At 44.7% G+C, this 17,121-nt stretch overlaps 1 protein-coding gene across 1 annotated transcript in view; it reads left to right on the forward strand.

Moving 5' to 3' along the window:
- The window catches only part of arhgap27l (Rho GTPase activating protein 27, like), a 58,467-nt gene that overhangs the window by 27,363 nt on the left and 13,983 nt on the right, over positions 1–17,121 (forward strand). Inside the window, exons 7-17 of the mRNA XM_080447066.1 lie at positions 213–386; positions 1,960–2,013; positions 3,075–3,200; positions 8,173–8,253; positions 9,015–9,137; positions 9,463–9,516; positions 9,710–9,763; positions 11,918–11,985; positions 15,100–15,187; positions 16,018–16,116; positions 17,022–17,120. Coding sequence (XP_080303192.1) covers positions 213–386; positions 1,960–2,013; positions 3,075–3,200; positions 8,173–8,253; positions 9,015–9,137; positions 9,463–9,516; positions 9,710–9,763; positions 11,918–11,985; positions 15,100–15,187; positions 16,018–16,116; positions 17,022–17,120 — 1,020 coding nt within the window. The remainder of the gene's footprint in view (positions 1–212; positions 387–1,959; positions 2,014–3,074; positions 3,201–8,172; positions 8,254–9,014; positions 9,138–9,462; positions 9,517–9,709; positions 9,764–11,917; positions 11,986–15,099; positions 15,188–16,017; positions 16,117–17,021; position 17,121) is intronic.

Raw genomic sequence — 17,121 nt, forward strand, 5'->3', positions numbered from 1 at the left:
AGATGCTTTACTGGTTTTAATGGGTCAATGAACTATACTGTGTGTGTGTGTGTGTGTGTGTGTGTGTGTGTGTGTGTGTGTGTGTGTGTGTGTGTGTGTGTGTGTGTGTGTGTGTGTGTGTGTGTGTGTGTGTGTGTGTGTGTGTGTGTGTGTGTGTGTGTGTGTGTGTGTGTGTGTGTGTGTGTGTGTGTGTGTGTGTGTGTGTGTGTGAGGGGTGGAGTGTGTGTGTGGATGAGTCATCAGGCAGGTTGTTTTATTACAACCATTCATCTGGACTCACATCCTGGTCGGCTCCGCCCACTGAGACCCTGACCACACCCACATCATGGCTGGCTCCGCCCACTGACACCTTGACCACACCCACCGACCAGGACAGACAGGAACCGGTATGCGCACACACACACACACACACACACACACACACACACACACACACACACACACACACACACACACACACACACACACACACACACACACACACACACATACGCACACGCGCGCGCGCGCACGGGGGGCGGGGGGGAGAGAGTCGTCACACAGAAGTCGCAGCACTACAAGCTCTGTGTTCTGAGCTTGTAGATCAGGTGTGTTCTGAGCTTGTAGATCAGGTGTGTTCTGAGCTTGTAGATCAGGTGTGTTCTGAGCTTGTAGATCAGGTGTGTTCTGAGCTTGTAGATCAGATGTGTTCTGAGCTTGTAGATCAGGTGTGTTCTGAGCTTGTAGATCAGATGTGTTCTGAGCTTGTAGATCAGGTGTGTTTTGAGCTCGTAGATCAGCTTTAGATATTTGGTGTAGAGTGAAAAAAGGAGGGCCCTAGGGCAGAGCCCTGGGTTTACCCTGCGGGTTGAAGGGGTTAATACATGCACGGTGGCCATAACACCCCACAACCAGCAGAGGGCAGCAGAGTCACTTTAAATGGATCTAACGAAAAAAACACAAACAATAGACCAATTATATGTTTACTAACATTGAGACTGGATGCACAGGTGACTGTTTCACACAATCAATTCTCAACCTGTTGTTTAAGGGTGCGCTGGTTTCAGCACACCCCAACCCCCTTTAACCTCTAACCCCAACCCCCTTTAACCTCTAACCTCTAACCCCTAACCCCAACCCCCTCTAACCTCTAACCCCAACCCCCTTTAACCTCTAACCCCAACCCCCTTTAACCTCTAACCCCCTCTAACCCCAACCCCCTCTAACCCCAACCCCCTCTAAACCCAACCCCCTCTAACCCCAACCCCCTCTAACCTCTAACCACGACCCCCTCTAACCTCTAACCCCGACCCCCTCTAACCTCTTAACCCCGACCCCCTCTAACCTTTAACCCCAACCTCCTCTAACCCCGACCCCCTCTAACCTCTAACCCCAACCCCCTCTAACCTCTAACCCCGACCCCCTCTAACCTCTAACCCCAACCCCCTCTAACCCCGACCCCCTCTAACCTCTAACCCCAACCCCCTCTAACCTCTAACCCGACCCCCTCTAACCTCTAACCCCGACCCCCTCTAACCTCTAACCCCGACCCCCTCTAACCTCTAACCCCGACCCCCTCTAACCCCGACCCCCTCTAACCTCTAACCCCGACCCCCTCTAACCTCTAACCCCAACCCCCTCTAACCTCTAACCCGACCCCCTCTAACCTCTAACCCCGACCCCCTCTAACCTCTAACCCCGACCCCCTCTAACCCCGACCCCCTCTAACCTCTAACCTCTAACCCCGACCCCCTCTAACCTCTAACCCCAACCCCCTCTTGTTAGTTGGCTAGTGAGGCGTCCTAGTGAGACCTGATAGAATGGTGTCATTTGGCACATACTGGTTGCACACATACTGGTTGCACACATACTGGTTGCACACATACTGGTTGCACACATACTGGTTTTTATCAGTGTGACGTCGTCTGTTAAGGGGTCTATATCTAATGTATTATATTGTTTGGCCTTTGACCCATGCAGCCCCCCCTCCCAGAGGAAGACTATCCCACTGATGACCTCCATGACCCCGAGCAGGTACACACACACACACACACACACACACACACACACACACACACACACACACACACACACACACACAGTCGCACGCACGCACGCACGCACGCACGCACGCACACATACACACAGGTTCTTCATTGGTCGACTGGAAGTGTGTCGTTGTACAAAGGTTCACATGGATTGGTGCTTTAGAGGAGGGTTTGGTTGGTATATTCAAAGATTTGCACATATTTTCACGATTTCTAAAGAAATAGCAGATCTACACTGATAGTAGGATCATATCTTAGACTAATAGAAGCCTTTCTCCTCCACAACACTGATAGTAGGATCATATCTTAGGCTAATAGAAGCCTTTCTCCTCCACGACACTGATAGTAGGATCATATCTTAGACTAATAGAAGCCTTTCTCCTCCACAACACTGATAGTAGGATCATATCTTAGACTAATAGAAGCCTTTCTCCTCCACAACACTGATAGTAGGATCATATCTTAGACTAATAGAAGCCTTTCTCCTCCACAACACTGATAGTAGGATCATATCTTAGACTAATAGAAGCCTTTCTCCTCCACAACACTGATAGTAGGATCATATCTTAGACTAATAGAAGCCTTTCTCCTCCACAACACTGATAGTAGGATCATATCTTAGACTAATAGAAGCCTTTCTCCTCCACAACACTGATAGTAGGATCATATCTTAGACTAATAGAAGCCTTTCTCCTCCACAACACTGATAGTAGGATCATATCTTAGACTAATAGAAGCCTTTCTCCTCCACAACACTGATAGTAGGATCATATCTTAGACTTAGACTATCATCTTGTCTGTTAAATCAGTGATCTTTGCTGCCCGCTGGTCATCACTAAGGTGAGGTTTGCAGGCTGTGGGACGGGTCTCTGTGGGTCTGACGGGTCTCTCGCTTTCTTTAAGTTTAGGGTAGACAATAATTTTTCAGCCCTTTTTCTCCCCAATGTAGTCGTTATGCCAATGAATTATTGAGTATCAAATCACTTTGTTTTGGGAGACTGTGATGATGATGATGATGATGATGAAGGTGATGATGTCATCCAATAGGTAAAGCCGGGTGCAGGTTGGATTCCCAGACCCTCGGTGGATCACGGTGGTATTACAGCGGGCTGGAATCAAACCACCGACACCGAGGGCAAGACCATGTACACATCTACACACACACAACAACAGGTACACACACGCACGCACGCACACACACACACACACACACACACACACACACACACACACACACACACACACACACACACACATTTTGATTCTTTATTTGAATCCACAAATTACAATTCATTTTCAGGGAAACAAATGTAACAGGGTTGATTGTTCATGGCCCCTCCTCCTCCACACAGACAAACTGCCTATAGCAGCTGAAACAGAGCAATATTTCGCAGGTTGTTTGGCTTTGTTTTTTGTCATGCCAGCGATTGCTAGGCCACTCGTGGTCAGCTTATATACATGGCCCAGGCTTCCAAATATGAGCACAGAGAATCTGCATCTGTACCCATAAGGTTTGTTCTGATTCTCTTCTCAGTAGCGGTTGGTACTTAGAATGCTTATCTTGGTAAGCCTGGTTCATGTATAGATCAAAGACACAGCCCACCTCCAGAATCAGAACCTCCTTGTGACAGGCGTCAACAAAAAGGACATCAGGGGTATTTGGGATGTTAGCAAAGACATCACAGGCTAAACCAAACCAATGTACAAACACTCTTTGAGTGTTTGTACATTGCTGCAGTGGATGGCATACATGTTTTGACTGCATCAGACACTAAGTCGACAATGCGGTCGTGGCGAGCAATGTACACATTTTTATATGCACTACATCCATTGGTGATGTGTGTAATGGATTCTAGGTGTTGTTCAGAATCATGATGGTTTATACAGAGTGGACTATGGATGTCAGGATACCAGATTGACAGGTTGTACTTGGTTGGTAATACTTGCATTCTTGCTTTGATGGTGAATTTTAACACATCCTCCCCAATTACAGCATGTTTGTACATTTAATGTGAAACAGAATGATCAGCGGAATCAACACAGGCTAACTTTCCCTGCAGTCGAAGTCCACGCCAGTGTTGTTTGGCCTCAGTCTGTTTCATATTAAGCAGAGCCCTTCTAGCTGTGTCTTCCTGTAGTCTAATGTCTCCTCTCTGGTGAGAGAGAGTAGTCTCCACTACCACACTGTAGTCTAATGTCTCCTCTCTGGTGAGAGAGAGTAGTCTCCACTACCACACTGTAGTCTAATGTCTCCTCCCTGGTGAGAGAGAGTAGTCTCCACTACCACACTGTAGTCTAATGTCTCCTCCCTGGTGAGAGAGAGTAGTCTCCACTACCACACTGTAGTCTAATGTCTCCTCCCTGGTGAGAGAGAGTAGTCTCCACTACCACACTGTAGTCTAATGTCTCCTCCCTGGTGAGAGAGAGTAGTCTCCACTACCACACTGTAGTCTAATGTCTCCTCCCTGGTGAGAGAGAGTAGTCTCCACTACCACACTGTAGTCTAATGTCTCCTCTCTGGTGAGAGAGAGTAGTCTCCACTACCACACTGTAGTCTAGTGTCTCCTCCCTGGTGAGAGAGAGTAGTCTCCACTACCACACTGTAGTCTAATGTCTCCTCTCTGGTGAGAGAGAGTAGCCTCCACTACCACACTGTAGTCTAATGTCTCCTCCCTGGTGAGAGAGAGTAGTCTCCACTACCACACTGTAGTCTAGTGTCTCCTCTCTGGTGAGAGAGAGTAGCCTCCACTACCACACTGTAGTCTAATGTCTCCTCTCTGGTGAGAGAGAGTAGTCTCCACTACCACACTGTAGTCTAATGTCTCCTCTCTGGTGAGAGAGAGTAGTCTCCACTACCACACTGTAGTCTAATGTCTCCTCTCTGGTGAGAGAGAGTAGCCTCCACTACCACACTGTAGTCTAATGTCTCCTCTCTGGTGAGAGAGAGTAGTCTCCACTACCACACTGTAGTCTAATGTCTCCTCTCTGGTGAGAGAGAGTAGTCTCCACTACCACACTGTAGTCTAGTGTCTCCTCTCTGGTGAGAGAGAGTAGTCTCCACTACCACACTGTAGTCTAGTGTCTCCTCTCTGGTGAGAGAGAGTAGCCTCCACTACCACACTGGGGTCTGTAATTAGTCCATCAGAGATGAGCACTTCTTTGTTGTTTTTTGCCCATTTTAGCTGGACTCCTGTCCAGTGGCAGAGGTCATTAAGATCTGGCCAATCAGACCAGACCCCAAAGCCCTTGTCTTGTGAGTCTTTCCTCCTGAAACCTAGGAAATTATTCTGTTGTGTAACAGCCAGGGGGAGCTTCCTCCTGCGTAAGTCCAGCAGGAGTGATGCCCTGGCCATTTCTCTGACAGTGCCATCATCATTATTAAGCATGTGGAGGAGGTGGGTCAGCCTTGTTGCTGCATAGATCCACTCTACATTTGAGACCCCCAGCCCCCCCCAGCCCCCCTTCAGCCCCCCTTCAGCCCCCCTTCAGCCCCCCTTCAGCTCCCCTTCAGCCCCCCTTCAGCCCCCCTTCAGCTCCCCTTCAGCCCCCCCCCAGCCCCCCTTCAGCCCCCCTTCAGCCCCCCTTCAGCCCCCCTTCAGCTCCCCTTCAGCCCCCCTTCAGCCCCCCTTCAGCTCCCCTTCAGCCCCCCCCCAGCCCCCCTTCAGCCCCCCTTCAGCCCCCCTTCAGCCCCCCTTCAGCTCCCCTTCAGCCCCCCTTCAGCCCCCCTTCAGCTCCCCTTCAGCCCCCCCCCAGCCCCCCTTCAGCCCCCCCCCAGCCCCCCTTCAGCCCCCCTTCAGCCCCCCTTCAGCCCCCCTTCAGCCCCCCTTCAGCCCCCCTTCGCCATATGAAAGAAAGAGTATGTCTCGTGTGGAGTGTGTGTTTAGGCCAACCCATTTTCTGGCCAGCTGGACAGTTCTATTTGTCATGTCTCTCAGTGCCTTTTGTGGGATGTGTACGTTGGCAAATAGATGTAATATCTTCGCCAGGGCCACTTCTCTCACAGCCTGGAGTTTCATGACTATAGGGAGGAGGGGGGGGGGGGGGGGGACAGATCTATCAGGTTGAGGCGATGGTGAAACTCTTCAGTGAGCTCCTCAACTTGCTCCGCCCACTCGCCAGCGATGTTGAACTTATGGCCCAGGTATGGGTAGGTCTCATTACGGGAATACACCCTGATGGGTTGGCCCGTTATTAGAAAGGAGGGAGGCTTGTCTTTCTTGGCCTTGTACCAGCGGTTGCCGCCACTGCGGCGTTCATGGAGCACGGCACACTTTGTGTGTTTCACCTCCAGCCCGGACCAGTGGAGGAATTCATCGGTGCGTTCCAGCATGTTGGTGATGACATCCTCCTCTCTAGATGACGCCTGTACGTCGTCAGCATACCCCTGGACGGGGTTTGGGGACCGGATGTGCGGCGGAGCGCACTGATGGATCCACTTCATCCATTGGTTGAGGGCTAGGAAAGAATTCACGGCACTCCATGGACAGACAGTTTTTATTCCCACCTTCAGAGAAATTGTCTCTGTGAGCTGCTGCCCACAGATAACCTGGAGAAATGAGTCTTGGTACACATTGGAGATAATATTCACAAAAGGCTGAGGTAGAAGTATTTCCTCCAGTGCATTCAGCATCACCTTATGTGAGAGTGTGCCAAACGCATCTCTGAAATCCAGGAACACAGTGTAAAATCTAGAGGATTCATGTTTGAAATCATCTATTCCTGTTTTTAGGCAGAATAGTCTATTGATATATGCTTTCTGGTGTGGGGAGAGTGTTCCTGTGTCCACCAGCCAGGGTAGGATGCGGGCAAGCAGGCACTTCATAAAGACTTTGTATATGGTAGGGAGTAAGGAGAGTGGAGGGATCATCTGGATTATTGTCTTTTTTTGGTGTCCCGTAAATGAGGGCATCTTTCCAGGAGTCAGGCACTCGCTCATTAATCAGGCAAGTATTACAAATATCTGTAAGTGTTTGTGTTGACATGGGTCTAGTAGCTCTCAGGGTCTCATAGGTTACTCCATCAGAGCCACTAGCTTTGTTGTTAGGGAGAGAAATCAGAACAAGGTTTCTGGGAGGTAACCTGGTTCTATGTTTTCAAGTCATGCCAAGGGGGCGTGGCCAGGGGCATAGTGGTGTGAACGTCTTGGTATTTAGCCTTATAATAATCAAATACAGTAGCTGTGTTACTAACAGGGAAACAGCTGTTGTTCATGATGATATCGATTGCTTTTGACTTACGATGTTGCCAAAGATATGCCATTTTGTTTCTGGTAACTTTGTTCTGCTGTCGATGTGTTTGAGTCCCAGTGGCACGGAGCGCAGGTTGGATCCTTTCACAGACAAAACGTAGCTGCGCCTCAATCCAGGTTGTGATGGAGTCGGGTGTAATATCCACTGGGTAGTCGTCACATAGGGGGAACTTCTTTAGGATTCTAGCAGCATATTTCAGTCTGTATGGCCGTCCGTTTCGCTGCATAGTGGAGAATATTCCATTCTCAAAGAAAACGCCAACTAGAACAGAGACCAGTCTGCTCCATTTGTCGGCGCCACCCGGGGTGACGGCGAAGTTAGTCCTTTCTTGCAGCAGTTTGATGTCCAGTGTCCCTCGGGACGTTCTTTCATGCTGTTGGAAGGTAATCCATTCATGGTCTGACAACGGTCACACATATTGCTGGAAGTCCACAGGGTGGTGAACTCGGGTCGTAGACATTCAGGCGTTGTCTGTAGACTCGGCCGCTGTTCAGCGCTCGTTTAAAGGCTGATTTTAGCGTGGTGACACATCTGTACACAAAGTGTCCAGAACATCTCAAAACCTTTTAACTGCATTAGCGGTGGCAGTTACAACGGTTGTGTGTGGTTAGGTGTTTAGAACAGGCTCATCTCACTGCTCTCTGCTTGCGACCGACTCGGCAGGCTGCCACACACACACACACACACACACACACACACACACACACACACACACACACAGTTATATCAGTATAGTCTGCTAAACTGAAGAATCCTTGCGGCGCGGTCATTGACCTCCTGTTGTTACTGTTTGTGTGTGTGTGTGTGTGTGTGTGTGTGTGCGTGTGTGCGTGCGTGCGTGCGTGCGTGCGTGCGTGCGTGCGTGCGTGCGTGCGTGCGTGCGTGCGTGCGCGTAGTGGATTAAAGGTGTAGATGAACGAGGGAAGACCTACTACTATCTGAGAGATGGAAGCAAATCACTATGGAGTCTACCTGAGGTACCTGTCTGTCTGTCTGTCTGTCTGTCTGTCTGTAATCTGAAGACTCATCTCTTCAGACTCCACCATAGCCTGTAGCACTTGACCTAGTCTTATTTGAACCAGGACAATTTGTTTACTTGGTATAATATAGTATATTATTTATACAGATGCAAGGTTAATGGTTTACCTGTGATCCTATAGTTTACTGAGACACTACACTGTCTCTGTATTCTATGATCCTATAGTTTACTGAGACACTACACTGTCTCTGTATTCTATGATCCTATAGTTTACTGAGACACTACACTGTCTCTGTATTCTATGATCCTATAGTTTACTGAGACACTACACTGTCTCTATGTATTCTATGATCCTATAGTTTACTGAGACACTACACTGTCTCTGTATTCTATGATCCTATAGTTTACTGAGACACTACACTGTCTCTGTATTCTATGATCCTATAGTTTACAGAGACACTACACTGTCTCTCTGTATTCTATGATCCTATAGTTTACTGAGACACTACACTGTCTCTGTATTCTATGATCCTATAGTTTACTGAGACACTACACTGTCTCTGTATTCTATGATCCTATAGTTTACTGAGACACTACACTGTCTCTGTATTCTATGTATGTGTTTACCTTGTTTATTGTAATTCACTCTGGATAAAGAGTGTCTGATACATGACTACATTGTAATTTCTCTCTCTCTCTCTCTCTCTCTCTCTCTCTCTCTCTCTCTCTCTCTCTCTCTCTCTCTCTCTCTCTCTCTAGCTCGCAGCAGCCACTGGGCCACTGATGCCCCAGAGGATTGTGGGAAATGGAGTCGATGGAGTCGATAAAGAGGGGTCGAAGGTGAGAAACTGGCGACACAGCATGGCTCCTGGAGAACACAACGTAAATACACACACACACACACACACACACACACACACACACACACACACACACACACACACACACACACACACACACACACACACACAGTAATATCAGACATTATTTATTAACTTTCATCAGTTCACTCTTGTAACAAAAAGCAGAAATATCATTTGTATGGTTTTAATTTGCTCCTTTTCTTTGTGTGTGTGTGTGTGTGTGTGTGTGTGTGTGTGTGTGTGTGTGTGTGTGTGTGTGTGTGTGTGTGTGTGTGTGTGTGTGTGTGTGTGTGTGTGTGTGTGTGTGTGTGTGTGTGTGTGTGTGTGTGTGTGTGTGTGTGTAGAAGTTTGTTCCCAGACACAGGAGGAACCTATCAGACTCCAGCTCTCCAGAAAAAGTAAGAATCACTTCTTCACAATATTTCATAATTGTTTATTAGAGTTGAGTATCAGATTCATTCAGAAGACTTTATTGATTCCAGAAAGGATCATTTATTTATGAATTAATTAATTAGTAGCTTCACGACACAGGAAAGCTCGTTAAGAGTTCATAGGTCAATACAAGGCGTGGTTTTTGTCTTTGTGCTGTAGTCTGATTGGATCAAACTGAAGAGGAATCTGTCCAATCGCACTCCAGCAGAGCATGTAGGTCCTCAAAGCCCATTGAACGTTTATCATTGGCTGGCTTGCTTGGTGGAGGGCATCTGTCATTGGCTGCTTTTTCCGGTGGATGTCTGTCATTGGTTGGTTTGCTTGGTGGAGGCTGTCTGTCATTGGTTGGTTTAGTTAGTGGATGTCTGTCATTGGTTGGTTTAGTTAGTGGATGTCTGTCATTGGTTGGTTTAGTTAGTGGATGTCTGTCATTGGTTGGTTTAGTTAGTGGATGTCTGTCATTGGTTGGTTTAGTTAGTGGATGTCTGTCATTGGTTGGTTTAGTTAGTGGATGTGAGTCATTGGACACATACAGATACATTTTATTGGGACTCAATAAAACTAATCTTTGTTTACAAATATCAGTGTTTAACTAGATGGTTAAAATAAGGTTCTATTAAATAACACTTCACTAAGAGTCCAGTGTTAATTGAAGATAGTGAGACATAGCAGTATGTACATGAGGTTAGACATAAGGTAGGTCTACATAACAGTATGTACATGAGGTTAGGCATAAGGTAGGTCTACATAACAGTATGTACATGAGGTTAGACATAAGGTAGGTCTACATAACAGTATGTACATGAGGTTAGACATAAGGTAGGTCTACATAACAGTATGTACATGAGGTTAGACATAAGGTAGGTCTACATAGGACATGTACATGAGGTTAGACATAAGGTAGGTCTACATAACAGTATGTACATGAGGTTAGACATAAGGTAGGTCTACATAACAGTATGTACATGAGGCTAGACATAAGGTAGGTTAGACATAAGGTAGGTCTACATAACAGTATGTACATGAGGTTAGACATAAGGTAGGTTAGACATAAGGTAGGTCTACATAACAGTATGTACATGAGGTTAGACATAAGGTAGGTCTACATAACAGTATGTACATGAGGTTAGACATAAGGTAGGTCTACATAGTAGTATGTACATGAGGTTAGGCATAAGGTAGGTTAGACATAAGGTAGGTCTACATAGCAGTATGTACATGAGGTTAGGCATAAGGTAGGTCTACATAACAGTATGTACATGAGGTTAGACATAAGGTAGGTCTACATAACAGTATGTACATGAGGTTAGGCATAAGGTAGGTCTACATAACAGTATGTACATGAGGTTAGGCATAAGGTAGGTCTACATAGTAGTATGTACATGAGGTTAGGCATAAGGTAGGTCTACATAACAGTATGTACATGAGGTTAGGCATAAGGTAGGTCTACATAACAGTATGTACATGAGGTTAGGCATAAGGTAGGTCTACATAACAGTATGTACATGAGGTTAGGCATAAGGTAGGTCTACATAACAGTATGTACATGAGGTTAGACATAAGGTAGGTCTACATAACAGTCTGTACATGAGGTTAGACATAAGGTAGGTCTACATAGTAGTATGTACATGAGGTTAGGCATAAGGTAGGTCTACATAACAGTATGTACATGAGGTTAGACATAAGGTAGGTCTACATAACAGTCTGTACATGAGGTTAGACATAAGGTAGGTCTACATAGTAGTATGTACATGAGGTTAGACATAAGGTAGGTCTACATAACAGTATGTACATGAGGTTAGACATAAGGTAGGTCTACATAACAGTATGTACATGAGGTTAGACATAAGGTAGGTCTACATAGGACATGTACATGAGGTTAGACATAAGGTAGGTCTACATAACAGTATGTACATGAGGTTAGACATAAGGTAGGTCTACATAACAGTATGTACATGAGGTTAGACATAAGGTAGGTCTACATAACAGTATGTACATGAGGTTAGACATAAGGTAGGTCTACATAACAGTATGTACATGAGGTTAGACATAAGGTAGGTCTACATAACAGTATGTACATGAGGTTAGACATAAGGTAGGTCTACATAGGACATGTACATGAGGTTAGACATAAGGTAGGTCTACATAACAGTATGTACATGAGGTTAGACATAAGGTAGGTCTACATAACAGTATGTACATGAGGTTAGGCATAAGGTAGGTCTACATAGCAGTATGTACATGAGGTTAGATATAAGGTAGGTCTACATAACAGTATGTACATGAGGTTAGGCATAAGGTAGGTCTACATAGGACATGTACATACCTGATGTCTGCTTATGTTTATCTGTCCCTGTGTCTCTCTAGGGCCACCTACTGGAGAAGGCTGGTATTCTCAACAAAACTAAAACCGCTGATAATGGAAAGAGAGTGAGGTAAGAAATACACAATGTGGGCGCTGGGGGCGTGTCTTCTCCTCCGCGTCATTAGTGCCCATACCCTAGGTGGGGTTGGTGAAAGGGTCTACTCAGTGTGGAGTTTGCGTGTTCTCCCCGTGTCTCCTAGGGTAGTTAATACCCTCACAAAAACATGTAGTAATCCTGGTCGCTATACCACCTCCACCATGACAGCCGGGGCGCCTGATGGAGGGGAAAGGAACTGGTTGGAAAAACTCCTCCCTGTCAGGTGACAAGAAGGTCAGTTGGCTCTCATGCATTGAAGGAGGCATGAGCTCGGCTCTGGGCTCCCTAGGCTGGCGGGGGGAGTGTAGTGCCCAGGATCACTTAGACAATTGGCACCGGGTGAAAAAGGGTTACAAAATCGTGGGATAAAAAAAAAATAGAAAAAAAAAGAAATACACAATGATACACTAATACCTACTCACACATATACATGAATACACAATGATACACTAATACCTACTCACACATATACATGAATACACAATGATACACTAATACCTGAACACACAATGATACACTAATACCTACTCACACATATACATGAACACACAATGATACACTAATACTTACTCACACATATACATGAACACACACTGGCTGCGGGTACATGGACCATCATGTATTCATTCAGAATGAACTCATTCCGAATAGAGGAATCCGTTCCACTCACCTGTTTACATGGGACCTGAATAAAAGTATTCCTCGTTTACATGACCAAAGCATTCATTCGGAATATAACTTTTGACATGCGCAAAGTGGTTCCCGCCTACGCCCGGGCATGGACCAGGGGCCACTACCCGGAGCAGAGCTTCCCCTGGTGGACATGGGGAGGAGGCAATAGCCCCCTTGTGCCTCCGCGGCGGAGGTCTGTCGGTCGTAGGCAGGCCGGTAAGCAACGCACCGACTCCTGGCCAGGCAGCGTTGTATGCGGTACAAGCCTGTGTTCCTTTGTTATCGCCGTTTTAATGCAAAAGTAGCAGATCTACAAGTTCAGACCAGTTTCTTTTTTTTTATTGGTACCAGACACGGTAAAACGTAGGCTAGCCTATACTATTTGTCACATTTCTCATGTAGGTACGATGACGTCATCGCGCATTTGCACATGGTCATTATAATAATAAATAATAATACATAAACACCGGACCGCTCATGGTCATTATAATAATAAATGGAGAGAGAGAGTCTATGAAACAAGGCACGCTCATTTATGGCAAAAGTACAAAAGTATTGGCATCAAAATATACTTAAGTAGAAAGTATAAGCTACTCATTATACCGAGTGTCACGTTTCTTCTTGTATTATTATGAAAAAGCTTTGAAAACCCTCTTACTGCGCCGAGTAGCGCGCGGTGCGCACACGGGTGAATGCGGGGTCTGTCGCCCTAAAACACAATCGCCCCGGGTCAAAATCCAGCGACCATGGAGCGGCCGTGGATGGCCCGCTCAAAAGGTGCGTGGGGCGGGGTGTTTTGGGACGACCGTTCCGGCTGCCCATGTAATGAATTGATGAAGTAAAACTCAAATGTTTTCGCTGCAGCTGCGCCCTAATAATGTTGTTTTCATTTATTTTTGTTCACGTATGCTATTAAAACAATGCAGCTATTGCAGTATTGGGCCTTAACATGTGATTAAAAATGTATACGTATTTGGCCCCTCATATATAAAATAAATGTAAAATCTGATTTAAAATTGAAACTTGTAGCTGATCAATGCGTTTCTGCGTTTACGTATGGACAGGGATAAAAAAAAAAAAACTTTGTCATGTGGCCAGGGATTCTTTTTAAAAACTGAGGCCTAAAATACCCGAAAAAGATCCATATAAGTGTAGCCTAGGCCAGCAATCGTCGGAGCGTCCGTTCTCCTGGACAAGTCTGGGCTTAACCATTACAGGCTTATTAAATGACGCTATAGAATAGAATCATTCATTTTATCCCGCAGGAGCGACCGTGGCCGAATTAGAGATTTGATAGGTCATTTTTGGACAATTCTGACAGCACTACTAAGCACGGACATGCGCAAAGTAATGCATGTATTCCAAACAGAGAGGAGTGTTTGGAATAAAGTGTTTACATGGTCAATTCCGATTGGTATATCCCGATTCAAACGGTCTATACCACCCCTCCTAACCCGAATGAAAATTCATTCGGGTCAGACTGGAATGAAATATTCTATTCCAATTGAGGTGTTTACATGAGCATTTCTATTCTGAATGAATTCATCCATTCATTCATTCCGAATAGAAGTGTATTCATTCCGAATGAAACTGTCCATGTACCCGCAGCCACTGATACACTAATACCTACTCACACATATACATGAACACACACTGATACACTAATACCTACTCACACATATACATGAACACACACTGAAACACTTGTGTGACCTTGTAGAGCGTGTAGTTTCACTATTATAAAACATCTTTAATTAACTGTAAGCGAGGCAAACGTTTGAAACAATGATATTGATGACATTGATAACTGATAACTCTTTGTCATTCTAGTCAGAAATGTAAAAATGTTCTGGTCAATTTTCTATTCTTACATTTGAGAAGAATAACTTATGAACAAACAAATTAATGCAAACAAACATAAAAAAAACATTTATTACCGTATCAGAAATGTCCAAAAATGATGATATTATATTTATTGTTTCAGTTTATTATATTACATATATTTATTATATTATATTATATTGTTTCTAACAGGAAGAACTGGGGTCAGTTTATTATATTACATATATTTATTATATTATATTATATTGTTTCTAACAGGAAGAACTGGGGTCAGTTTATTCTATTACATATATTTATTATATTATATTATAATGTTTCTAACAGGAAGAACTGGGGTCAGTTTATTATATTACATATATTTATTATATTATAATGTTTCTAACAGGAAGAACTGGGGTCAGTTTATTATATTACATATATTTATTATATTATATTATAATGTTTCTAACAGGAAGAACTGCGGTCAGTTTATTCTATTACATATATTTATTATATTATAATGTTTCTAACAGGAAGAACTGGGGTCAGTTTATTATATTACATATATTTATTATATTATAATGTTTCTAACAGGAAGAACTGGGGTCAGTCATGGACGGTTCTGCATGGAGGAATCCTGACCTTTCATAAAGACCCAAAGACGACCCCTAGTGGCACCTCAGTAATACTACAACTATTATTATATTAGTATTATATTACTATGTATATAGTATATTACTACTACTACTAATATACTGTTAAATATACAACAATACTCTGTTACACCATGTACTCTGGTATCTGGATACTTTTACTCAGTTAAAAGTACCACATTACAAGATTCTGCTGTGACACACCAGTGCTTCTATGTAGGTAGTGCACCTCCTACTGGCTCCACTGTGACACTGCAGTGTGTCTACGTAGGTGGTGCACCTCCTACTGGCTCCACTGTGACACTGCAGTGTGTCTACGTAGGTGGTGCACCTCCTACTGGCTCCTCTGTCACACTGCAGTTATGTTACAGTATCTTCATAACACTGTACCTCCTAGCTGTGCCCTGCTAGGAGACATAGAAGCACTGCAGTGTGACAGTGAAGCCAGTAGGAGGTGCACCACCTACGTAGACACACTGCAGTGTGACAGTGAAGCCAGTAGGAGGTGCACCACCTACGTAGACACACTGCAGTGTCACAGTGAAGCCAGTAGGAGGTGCACCACCTACGTAGACACACTGCAGTGTCACAGTGAAGCCAGTAGGAGGTGCACCACCTACGTAGACACACTGCAGTGTCACAGTGAAGCCAGTAGGAGGTGCACCACCTACGTAGACACACTGCAGTGTCACAGTGGAGCCAGTAGGAGGTGCACCACCTACGTAGACACACTGCAGTGTCACAGCGGAATCTTGTAATGTGGTACTTTTAACTGAGTAAAGGTATCCAGATACTAGAGTACACAGTGTAACGGAGTATTGTGGTGTATTTAACAGTATATCTATGTATATTTTAACAGAGTAAAAGTATCCAGATACCAGAGTACACAGTAGATCTCAGAGGGTCTACAGTTTGCTGGGCGTGGAAAGACAAATCATCCAAGAAGAACGTTCTGGAGGTACAGTATGTTACCATGGTTACAGTACAGTATGTTACCATGGTTACTGTACAGTATGTTACCATGGTTACAGCATGTTACCATGGTTACAGCATGTTACCATGGTTACAGCATGTTTTTTTTTTACCCAGGGTAGTAGCTGAGCACAAGTGCTCATTTTCAGCAACGCCCTGCACATAGAAACACACAGACAGACAGACACACAGACACACAGACAGACACACAGACACACAGACAGACAGACAGACAGACAGACAGACAGACAGACACACAGACAGACACACAGACACACAGACAGACACACAGACAGACACACAGACACACAGACAGACACACAGACAGACACACAGACACACAGACAGACACACAGACACACAGACAGACACACAGACAGACACACAGACACACAGACAGATACACAGACACACAGACACACAGACAGACAGACACATACTAGTACAACCACAGTCTTATGCTGTTGGCCTCTAAGCAGCTCCACTGGAGCAGTTGGGGGTTCAATGCCTTGTGTCTGGGAAGTGGTGACCATTCACTTCCCCACCCAGAGTTTTCCTGCCGGTCCTTTCTTTGCAAAAAACTTTTTTTTTAAAATCCAAAATGAGTTAATTGAGTTAAAGACTGGTCAGGGGTGTGAATACCTGGTTCAGTATTATTAATATTTATATTATATTATATTACAGTTAAAGACTCGTCAGGGGTGTGAATACCTGGTTCAGTATTATTAATATTTATATTATATTATATTACAGTTAAAGACTGGTCAGGGGTGTGAATACCTGGTTCAGTATTATTCATATTTATATTATATTATATTACAGTTAAAGACTGGTCAGGGGTGTGAATACCTGGTTCAGTATTATTCATATTTATATTATATTATATTACAGTTAAAGACTCGTCAGGGGTGTGAATACCTGGTTCAATACGACACAGACAGTATTATCAACGACTGGCATAAAGTACTTCTGGAGAGTATCAAACAGCTGG

This window comes from Gymnoscopelus braueri (assembly GCF_963280865.1).
Source record: "Gymnoscopelus braueri genome assembly, chromosome: 13".
Lineage (NCBI taxonomy): Eukaryota > Metazoa > Chordata > Actinopteri > Myctophiformes > Myctophidae > Gymnoscopelus > Gymnoscopelus braueri.